Source organism: Miscanthus floridulus, chromosome 16 (assembly GCF_019320115.1).
Source record: "Miscanthus floridulus cultivar M001 chromosome 16, ASM1932011v1, whole genome shotgun sequence".
NCBI lineage: Eukaryota > Viridiplantae > Streptophyta > Magnoliopsida > Poales > Poaceae > Miscanthus > Miscanthus floridulus.
Genome location: NC_089595.1, coordinates 46914682 through 46926040, shown reverse-complemented (window position 1 = coordinate 46926040; position 11359 = coordinate 46914682). Strand labels below are relative to the sequence as shown.

The 11359-nt window shown below is 45.3% G+C and overlaps 1 protein-coding gene and 1 non-coding gene across 2 annotated transcripts; one reads left to right on the top strand and one right to left on the bottom strand.

Annotated features, from left to right (window-relative positions):
- Positions 1–2776: 2776 nt before the first annotated feature.
- On the top strand, positions 2777–3932 carry LOC136513889 (ethylene-responsive transcription factor ERF071-like). Its single transcript, XM_066507866.1, has 2 exons — positions 2777–3002; positions 3190–3932. The coding sequence occupies exons 1-2, from the start codon at positions 2909–2911 to the stop codon at positions 3693–3695; spliced, it is 600 nt and encodes a 199-aa protein (XP_066363963.1). The 5' UTR covers positions 2777–2908; the 3' UTR covers positions 3696–3932.
- A 7046-nt stretch (positions 3933–10978) lies between these two features.
- On the bottom strand, positions 10979–11087 carry LOC136514596 (small nucleolar RNA R71). Its single transcript, XR_010773750.1, has one exon. It is a non-coding gene; the product is annotated as a small nucleolar RNA R71 (small nucleolar RNA).
- Positions 11088–11359: the final 272 nt, after the last annotated feature.

The window sequence follows — 11359 nt, the reverse complement described above, 5'->3', positions numbered from 1 at the left end:
AATTAGCTATTAGTCTATTATATACATTTGGAGTTTTATTTATGTGATATACTATTACTATTATGCATTCGTGTGTTTACTTTCATGCATACTATTATATCTATGTGATAGTGTTATCTACGTGATTGTGATTTATGACATATGTGCTCTCTACTTTGAATTCCTTTATATGTCATATCACTTGTGTTATGCTCATTTGTCTTTGCTTTCGTGTTTATACTCCGATGCAAATGAGCTTTATTACTTGTACCCATGCTTATTTCATATCCTTTGAGTACATCGTGTTGGCTTGGGTCATATAAGCTTGCCTAACGATTTTGTTCTTATTGACAAAAGCTTATATGAACCAAGCATGTCAAAAACCTCACTCTTTCACATACTCAAGGTGGTATTGTCATCAATCACAAAAAATGGGGAGATTGAAAGCATCTAGACCCCTAGTTGGGTTTCGGTGATTAATGACAATACAAGATTACTATGACTAACGTGTGTTTTACAGAGGCAATTAAGTTAGGTCATGGTAATGGGGATCGATTGGGCAATCGAGGTGGTCATGCCCCTACGATGAAAATCGTTTCGGTTTTCAAATGATGGACGACAAGGTTAAGGATGACTAGTTCTAAGTATCGATTGGAGTTGGAGAGACACTTAGAGTAGTTTAGGACTTTGTTTTTCCTTTGGTCGTACTATTAAGGGGGGTATGGACGGGTAGCATGACCTAGGTAAGTCTAGTGAGTTAGGTGTGGTGCACACTTGTTAAAACTAGCACTAGGTAGCTCCTACATTTGCCTAAGATCCAATGGAGTAATCTTCATTCACGTATGATTGAGAGTTGGAAGTGAATGGAGGGTCAAATGTTGATCGGACGCTGACTCCGGTGCGACCGGACGCTGGCCGTAGGGTCCGGTCAGTTTATTTGACCAAGGTGATTGTGTTCGGTGCGACCGGATGCTGGAGTAGTCAAGTGACCGGACGCTAAGAGGCAGCGTCCGGTCGACTCCAGTAAGGTTCTAGAAGAGAATATCTGCGACCGGACGCGTCCGGTTAGTACTGACCAGACCCTGGGGGTTCAGCGTCCAGTCGAGTACAGTAAGCATCCAGTAAGGGTTTAATGTGACCAGACGCGTCCGGTCAGTGGTGATCAGATCCTGCCAGCGTCCGGTCAACACTTAAACACTAGTGTGCGGGTTGAACTGACCGAGGCGTCCGATCACCCTATAGAAGCTCATAACAGTTCATTTTTCAGGCTGCCTTATAAATAGAAGCTCCACTCGTGTGTGGAGTCACTTTTGCTCATTCCAACAGCTGAGAAACACGTTTGTGAGTGCCAAGAAGAGCAAGGTCCTAGTGAGGTGATTGAGATTCGTGAATCCAAGAGAGTTGCCTCATTAGTGAATCAAGAGTAGCAAAGTGTGTATCCATCGTTCTTATTAGGCTTCGAGTGGTCAAATGAGAGTTCGTGCTTGTTACTCTTGGTGATCGCCATCACCTAGACGGCTTGGTGGTGATTGGGAGCTTGGTGATCACCCGGCGGAGCTTGTGGGTGACCCAACTCAAGTTATGAGCGGTTTTGAGTGATTCACCGCGACGGAGTGTCGAAGAATCAACCCGTAGAGAGCACTTGATCCTTGCGCAGATAAGGAGGAGCTACACCCTTGCGCGGGTGCTCCCACGAGGACTAGTGGGGAGTGGCGACTCTCCAATACATCGGCAAAACATCGTCGCGTTCCTCTCTCTCTATTTACTTTGAGCATTTACTTTGAGCAATTCAATACTTGTTTTTACATTCATAGAATTACCATGCTAGAGTAAGTTTGGAACATAGGTTGCAAGTCCTTTGTGCGTTAGATTAATAGAAACACTTTTCTAGGCATAAGAGGTTAATTGGGCTAACCGTAGTATTTAATTATTGCAAGAAAATTTAGAATTAGTCCAATTCACATCCTCTTGGGTATCTTGATTCTTTCAATGATAGTATATATATATATATATATATATATATATATATATATATATATATATATATATATATATATATATATATATATATATATATATATATATATATATATATATATATATATATATATATATATATATATATATATATGGATTGGAGTGCCAGCTGCAAGATAAAGTTGCTGATACTACAATATCCTGTGAAGAAAGCTTGGTGATATGATCCGACCCGGGGTCGCCAAAGCAAGATCGCGTCTCGTCGTCGGCACACCCGGCGCAGCCTCGGCGATCCGGTGGTCGGGCCCGTCGCAGCCCACCGTTTGGGCGCCCGGAAACCAGTGGCGGATCGGGGCCGGGGGGACAGGGACGGGAGACCGTCGGCACCAACACCGAAGACCAAAAAACCCTTTGGGTTGGGGTCCTTTTCAGCGCGAGACCCCTTTCAACGCGTCGTCACCACCGCGCCGGGGACATGTGTCACGCTCCCGCGCCGGGCCGTGCGGCCACGGCGCCACGCCGCCCCTGGCGCCGCGCCACTTGGACTTGCCGCCCTCGGCTGGCGGTTTGCCTCGCGATCCGCGCGCGCCGCGCAAGTCCCGGATACCACCGGCCGGGCGCGGCTTTTCTGACGAAAGTGAAGTCTGTGTAGCTCCAGTGTCGTCACGTCACACATGTCCGTCTGCTGTGGTAGCACTCTAGTCATCCGTCCCCAAGCAAGGACTGCCACTGTGCAGCGCAAAAAAAAAAGTACTCCTAGTACTGTATTGTACTAACAAAGACTTTGGGGGACCATGATGTGGCTATATAGGGAGGGTTTTTGGCCTTTGGTGGGAGCCCCCGGCCCCAAACCAAAACCAGGAAACCACGCTACACCAACACTTTCGCCGTCGCTGCGTCCTGCCTACTCTCCTCACCAGTGGGTCGCAAGGTTTGCTGCTAGCGCTCGACAATGTGTGGCGGAGCCATCATCGCCGACTTCGTCCCCGCCGACGCCCGTCGCCCGGCAACCGACGACACCATCTCCGCCTCCCTCCTCTCCTCCGGTACGTTGTATATATACCTACCAATAACTGGCCTTCTGCGCGTGCGGGCATGCTACAATAGAAATAGCGTAGACGAAAGGCGATTCCATTTTTGCAGCTTGGTAACCTACGCTGAGTTACTGAGTATGCATGCCATGGTTACGTACAGCCATTAGCTAACGACGCTGCCGGTGACGTTTTCTGTCAGGCGAGGACCATCTGGAGCTGCCGGCCAGGCTGCCGGCCCCGGGGCGCAAGACGGCGTACCGCGGGATCCGGCGCCGTCCCTGGGGCCGCTGGGCGGCGGAGATCCGCGACCCGCGTAAGGGCGCCCGCGTCTGGCTCGGCACCTACGCCACCCCGGAGGACGCCGCACGCGCCTACGACGCTGCGGCGCGTGAGATCCGCGGGCCCAAGGCCAAGCTCAACTTCCCGCCCGCCGTGGGCGCTGGCGGCGGCGGCGGCGCGCGTGAGCCGGCGGCCAAGAGGCGCCGGAAGTCCGCCGCTGCGGCGGCCGAGGAGAGCTCGGGCTCGTCTCCGGCGGCGACGACCGTCGTGGCGGGCGGCGGAGGAGGAGGAGGACGAGGAAAGGAGACGCTGCGTGACTGCATGTCCGGGCTGGAGGCCTTCCTGGGGCTGCAGGAGGAAGCCGAAGCGGCCGACGACGGTGGCGACGTGGAGGCGTGGGACGCCGTGGACCTCATGTTCGCGTAGGCCGTAGTAGCCAGGGGCGCTCAGCGCGCGCGTGCCGTCGCTGTGAACGGCCGCCGCGGCTGGGCCGCAGCTGCACGCCGCCTGCAGCCGGCACATGCTGTTTTGTATCCAGTAATATTATGTTTCTTCAAGCAGTAAAGCTAATTTCGAGCCTTGCTGGGTGGTGTTAAGCTATTACTAGTACTGATATGCATTTATCTAGCTTGTTGATAAAAATAATGGATCTAGTAGGTGACATTCGTTTGTTTTCGTCCCCGCTAACACTTACACGGTCTTCTTATCTATATTTACATTAAATTATTACTATATTTATAATGACTTGTTGAGAATAATTTAATAGATATAGTGGTGTAATTTAAGAATAACATAAATATGTCAATTTTTTCAGAAAAATTTATAAATTATTTATATGGATTTCAGATATCAAAGAAATATATATCAAATTGTTCACAAATATCATCAAATTATTCATAAATTTCAGAAAAAAAATACAAATATACATGTGGGCTGGGTGTACACATACATACTACGTGTATTTCGCTGCAGCTATACACGGACGTAGACGTGGGCGTACACAGACCCACCACGGACGTACGTGCGTGTATTCTGGATGACCGGGACCTGGAACGTCGGAGCACGACCATGTGGTGGGGACCGGCAGCTCGTCTCGCGCGACCAACTGAGGGAGCATAGCAACCGCGCGATTTCTGATCTGGCGGCCACAAAACAGCATGTCGCATTGGGCTAAATCAATCGACTGACTTATAGCAATTCTGAAAATAATTTAAACCAGAGTGATTAGGAGCTCCCGGCTTTCTGCTAATTGCCCCGTGGGCAATAGCCTATTCTAGTAGAACGTGTTACATGCAACATGTATCAGATGCTAATTGCACTACTGCATGGGAATCTGATTCGGATGATTCTGGCGTTCACGGGATTCAGATGATTCTGGCGAAACTCTCGTGACTCGCTGACTGTTGTGTTTGATGAATTCAAATCTTTCGCGCGTTCTGGCAAAGAAGTGCGTGTTTTGTATGATGGCCCGACGGCTTGGCTACACCTCCAATTGCAACGCATGTGTTGTCGGTACGTTTGGGCCGTCTCTCGGCCCGGCTCCCGTGGTGCTTTTCCTCTCTCTCGGCCTAGCTTCACGGTTTGGGCCGTCTCTCTGCCTGGCTCCCGTGGTGCTTTTCCTCTCTCTCGTCCATGGCTTCAGGGAAACGACTCCCCTCTTCGTTTTTTCTAGGGCTCGGCCGCGCGCTGCTCCTCGCGGGTGATTCGGGGGGGGGGGGGGGGGGGTGGCTCGCGCGGGAACGGTATAAACGGCCCCTTCGGCGCTGCTCTTCCTTACTTCTTCTCGCTTGCTTCTCCACCCACTCCCGTGAGAGATCGGCGGTGGTGCTGTGGTGTGGTGTCCGGCAAGGCTGCCCTTCTTCCCCGGTGGCTTCCTCTTCGTCGCCTCGGCCTCTTCTCTGTTTTGCGCTCCTCATTTCCTCCGACGATCACCGCTAGGTGAAATCGATCCCAATCCTCGTATTCTTTGATTTGGTCGATTTAGGGTTAGGGTTTACTTGTTCATCTTGCTGGTTTATGGGAGTACTTGCTATTGTTCGATTTAGGGTTTCACTTGCTTCCTACCTTTGTTGCTTTTGTCAGTACTTGTTAAGGTCGGATTTTTTGTTTATATTGCTCTGTGGCTATGCTGTCAATGGCCGATGATGATGTCCAATGCACTAGGAGGCATGTTCAAGCATGCAGCCATGCTTGCTATCTCTTTTTAACTGCTTACACACTCATGTTGAGGCCAGCTAGGGTCTTATGAACTGAGTTATGTCTTGATTGTTCATGCATGTAGATGGATCCGGCCCAAAACCGTGAACTGATGGCCAGTCAAGCAGCTGCCATGGTAGTTGTTATGCTGTCTTTTGTTGTTAGTTGGCTTAGGAGGTCTAGGCCTGAACTAGACCCACTGTTGTATCATCTTAGGAGTGATGCTGAGCAGCATAGTAAGCATACCCTACAAGCCATTTACAACTCCACAGATGCAGTGTCTGTCCATGTTAAGGATGACCAGAGCTCCTTTTTATGCTTTGTGTAACCTGTTTAGAAATAGGGGCCTAGTTCCTAAAAATGTTGTGTGCACAGTTGAGGAGCAGGTTGCTATGTTCCTCCATGTAGTTGGACACAACCAAAGATTTAGAGTGGTTCACCAATCCTTTAGGAGGTCAATTGAAACTGTCAATAGGCACTTTCACCAGGTTTTGTATGCTGTTGTTGAGCTTAGAAGTGAAATGATTAAGCGTCCTACACATGGCATACATCTAAAGATCCTTGAAAGCCATAGATGGAACCCTTAAATGCAGCTAACGGTCACTTTAACTGTTAAGCCAAAACTCAATGTAGGTGTCACTTTAACTGTTAAGCCACTTACACCTTTTTTTTAGGATTGTATTGGTGCTATTGATGGCACCCATGTGACACATGCAGCAGGCTTTTAGGGGTAAGAAATCAAACCCCATACAAAATGTGATGGCTATTGTGGACTTTGACCTCAAGTTCACATATGTACTGGCTAGCTGGGATGGCTCAGCACATGATGCCCTCATCCTTGCTGATGCCATTGAAAGAAATGATGGGTTCATTGTGCCTGAAGGTAACTGAAACCAACTGTCCACTACACTTATATCCTTATCATGGCATAGTAATCACTAAGAGCATCTTTGGTGCACTTATAGGTAAATTCTACCTTGTAGATGTAGGATATGCATGCCACAGTTGCTTTCTCCCTCCCTATAGGAGGGTGAGATACCATCTGTCTGAGTATGGCAGCAGAAACCACCCAACCAATGCAAGGGAATTGTTCAACGTGAGACACTCCTCACTTAGGGTCATAGTTGAGAGGGATTTTGGGGCTTTGAAGAACATGTTTCGTATTTTAGACAACTAGCCATTCCACCCTTACAAAGCACAGGTCAAGCTTGTGCTAGCCTGTTGCATCTTCACAACTGGATTCTAGGCTTTGGCATGGACCAAGTAGTGCCATTAGAGGATTGGTTGCCACCAAACTAGCCTGATTCTCGGCCTGTCCATGAGCTGCTGTCTCAAGACTCCAATGTCATGTCCACTAGGAGGGATGCCATCTGTAATACAATGTGGGAGGGTAGGGGTACATTTAGGACCTAATTCATGCATGTTCTTTATTGGTATATATTAACATACATAGAATAATCCACAAGCGCACGGATACCGATGTAGCACTTCACCGAAAAGTATTCCAGAATATCAAACTCAAGAAAACATGTGTGAGAATAACTAAGACTAACTTACCCCAGAGTAGCAACAAGACTTAAGATAACAGGAGTATAAAGGAGATCACTAAGGTCTTCTAGTTCTAACTTTGGTATGGGGATATTACTAAGGAGAAACACATGTAGAGTATGTTTTCCTAGTAATAAAGTCATGCTCAGCCTACAGACGAGAGATGGTCTACAAAGGACTCAATAAGGCTATAAGAGTCACCCTTGTGATCTACCACCGATCCAGAATGTAGGGTATATCCACAAGTAATCGAGTTTAAGCACCATGCTAACACTATGAATACTACTTTAACCCAGAAGCTATAAGGATTAAAGTACTCAAAAAGAGTCGCAAACCTGAAGAACAATATAAACAAGATGCTTACTTAAATTAGAAGTTGATTACCAAAGAAATCTCAGAAGCAAGCTCAAGAACTTACTTTCGCCAGGGTACAAAGCCGTAGAGAGAGCACCGACAGGCCAGCACTTCCTTCAAACTCTCCCCTCACACTCTATCTCTCTATTTCTAATACAAGACTAGATCCTATCTTGGAGGACTAATCTTCTCTTGATTGCTAGCTCTGATCCTGGTGGAGATATGAATTAGGGTTTCTGCATTTCAGAACTTAGGACTATTGCCTTGAGGACGGGGTGCAGGGAGGTATATATAGGGGGACACATCAATTCTGGACCCTCAGATCAAACCGACTTAAAACAACGACATATATGTGATCTTTGAGGCGGTGTAGAACCGACGTAGCAAGGAGGGACTGACAGGAGGGGCCCACAGGCCGGCCGGGTTGACAGTGGGGCCGGCCGGCCCCACATGTCATGGACACATGGCCTGCTTTGGTGGTTTGCCTTCTAGAGTCTTCTAGAGTCTTCCCATGTTAGTACCATTGCGGATAAACGTGGTTTCCTTTGACGAATAAGTCCTTGACCTGCTAAAAACACAGATTCATTAAAACTCATGGAATTTATCAGTTTAAACCCCTAAGTCTATGTTGATGATCCATTTTAGTCATTTATGCAAGGTGTATTGACGGTTTATGATTGTCATTAACTACCGTCAATAAACTCCCCCACACTTAGTCTTTTACTGGTCCTCGATAAAAGGATGGATTACTTAAGACATAACATTGGGACAAGACATCAACATAAAACTATTCACAGTCATGCATGTACTGCAGGATTCAAAGTGTCTACCATGAAACTTTGGGCGGTTGAAGAATGGAACAGCTTGAAAAAGATCACCATCTTCCTTCAGTCAAGTCAATTGGAGAAACATTTTAAGATTTTTGAAAACAAAATATAACTTACCTTCTCCTTTTGTGGTATTCTCAAATCACTCATTGTATGTGGTATTTTTGGATCCTCACCAAGGCATGGATAACTTTTGCCTTCTTTTTACCTACTTCTAAAAGTTTATGTGGAGATCAGGTAGGAAGGATATGAAAACATACTTGCATTGCATATATTATAAAGTCAAAATAAAGATCTAAGGAGAAAAATGCCATACTCTTAGATCAAGATGTGCATGTGCGTGGATGAATATATATAGTGGCTAACCTAATTCTACTATGCTCCTTGAAACATATCTCTCTTATTTGAAACTTGAAATACTTGCTAGAGAACATGGGTTATCTTCTCATTATTTCAGGCAGGCATCTGAGTACCTATTGTTTTAGATATCTCAGACACTTATCCATTCTTTTTCAACTTCTCTTTCTTTTCTTTTATTTACTTTTGCATAGCTGTTGACAGTAGTTAACAACCATTATAAACCGTCAATATAACATGTATAAGGGTATAAATATAATCATCAATGAAGGTTTAGGGGGTTTAAACTAACAAATTCCACGAGTTTTTGTGAATCTTTATTTTCTGTAGGGTTTATTCAGAAAACCATCAAGGTGGACATACATGTCAAATTTAATTGCGCTTATCCATAGCGAAACGGACACCAGAAGGTTTTAGAAGACTCGAGAGGACTCCACACCAAAGCGGAGGGTGAGAGGCTACCAAGTGGGGCCGCCCGGCCCCACCTGCAGGCCACTCGGCCCCTAGGGCCCACTATTAGCCTCTGCGTTACAATGTCGGTTCTCCACCGCCTCCTAGGTTGCATCTATGCCATCCTTTAAGTCGGTTTGATCTAAGGGCTCACGTTGGACGCTCTGGCCTGTATATATCAGCCCATGCCCCCCTGAAGCAGATAAGTCATTTGAGAAGACAGAAACCCTAATCATCCTCAGAGCTCCACCATATTCTAGGGCACAACTAGTTAGGCTAGGTCTAGAGGAAGGCAAGCAGGCTTTGCTTGGATTCCCAATCTTGTCAAGAGCGTGGTTCAGTATAATCTTTGTACCCCCTCTCTATTGTTTCTCCATTACTTTTATATGCTAGTTACAATTGTTATGACAATATTAGTATTCATCTTATTCATGTTCTTTGTTATAATGTTTATCGTCTACTTTGGTTATATGCTTAGTATAGCTAGTTTATCATTATATCCACGCATAAGTTCATATAGCACTTGCTCCGCTGCACATGGGGTGAGTGGTCGACATTGTGTAAGCGTGGTGCTTATACATTGTTTACGTGTGGATATACCCTATATTTTGGGTCATGTGGTAGATCACGGATCTAACACTCTCGTTGAGTCCTTTGTAGTCCACTCCCTGAATATAGGTGCACGTAGGGTCTGGTTACGAAGGAAGGGCAAGCTCTGTTCTTAATCTTCCTTAGTAATATCCCTTATGTGTAGATATGAGGATGATCTTAGCAATGACTACTAGGTATAATTGCACTAATCAATGTATGCTTTGACTTGTAATTGAGAATAACTTAGGAATTATTCCTCTAATATTCTACCTGACCATGCTAATGCCATAGAAAGGAGTACTCTGAGTGATTTATCATTATTAATACTTATCATATATCTTATGACTTACCCATGTATGAGTAGAATATTGGTTATGGTTTATTTCTCCTTCAATAGTATAAGTTATCAATACATGTCCTTGTTAGACCTTCCCTATGGTAAAAATATAAATAACGATACCTAGAATACTCTCGAGTAAAGTGCTACAATGGTATATTATCTGTGCGCTTGCAGATCCTTTTTAATCATATATTTATATATTCTTTCTAGTCACATAAAATGATAAAGAACTACTTAGTATTATTCTAGTAGTAATGCTATGTAGAACCAACAAGCATCTCTGGCATCATCACTAGGGATGACAACCTAGTAAAGTAATGTTAGGAGATATAGGTTTATAATAGGTGGCTACTTAAAATAAGTGACACATTAATAAATACCAACAAGCATTTTTGGCGTCGTTGTCGGGGAAGGTAGCTAGGCAAAGGAAGTATTGATAAACTTATACTTATTGATGTGATTGAAGATAACCATTGATCTCTGCTCAAACAGGCTTACCCTTGTTTTGTCTACTTGTGTATCTTATGTAGGGTAATGTATGACTAGTTTTGACCTTCTGACAAACTACATTGAAGATCCAGAAGTTTTAATCAGGAGAACTAGAGCTAAACTCAAGAAAGTTCTAGTTTTAAAGTCGGAAGACAACCATATAGGGCGAAGCTTAACACCTAAATTTGAAGCCATGGCTGACAAGACTCTTCGTGAATTCTCTGCTCCAACTATGGCCAACATCCGTACTAGATCAACAGTCAATGTTGGAGATAATGGATTCGAGCTCAAGCCAGCTCTCATCAACATGGTGCAAGCAAACTAGTTTTGTGGGAAGGCACATGAAGATGTGAGTGCACATCTCCAACACTTCCTGAAGATTTGTAGCACTTTCACCATGAAAGGAGTAACCCAAGATGCCATATTACTTTGTCTCTTCCTGTTGTCACTCTTGGGGAAGGCCAAGCAATGGTTCTACGCCAACAAGGATAGAAATACTACATGGGATAACTACTCCACTGCTTTTCTAGTAAAGTTCTTTCCCACAGGCAAGACCAATGCTCTGCGTGGGAGAATTTCAAGTTTTCTGCAACAACATGATGAATCTATCCCTAGGGCATAGGAATGCTTTCAAGATTATATTGCGGAATGTCCTCATCATGGGATGGAGAATTGGCTACTCATGCAGACTTTCTACCACGGGTTGACCAACAGTACCCGTGAGACTATGGATGCTGCTGTTAGAGGTGCATTCCTGTCACTCACTATACCAGCTGCAACAGCTCTTGTGGAGAAGATGGCCTCCAATCAAGGTTGGAATGAAGAATGTGTTCAAACCCACAAGAGAGGTAGAGGTATGCATCAACTGAAGGAGGTAGACATGCTATCTGCCAAGATAGACTTGCTGATGAAGAAGCTTGAAGATCAAGCCAATGAGA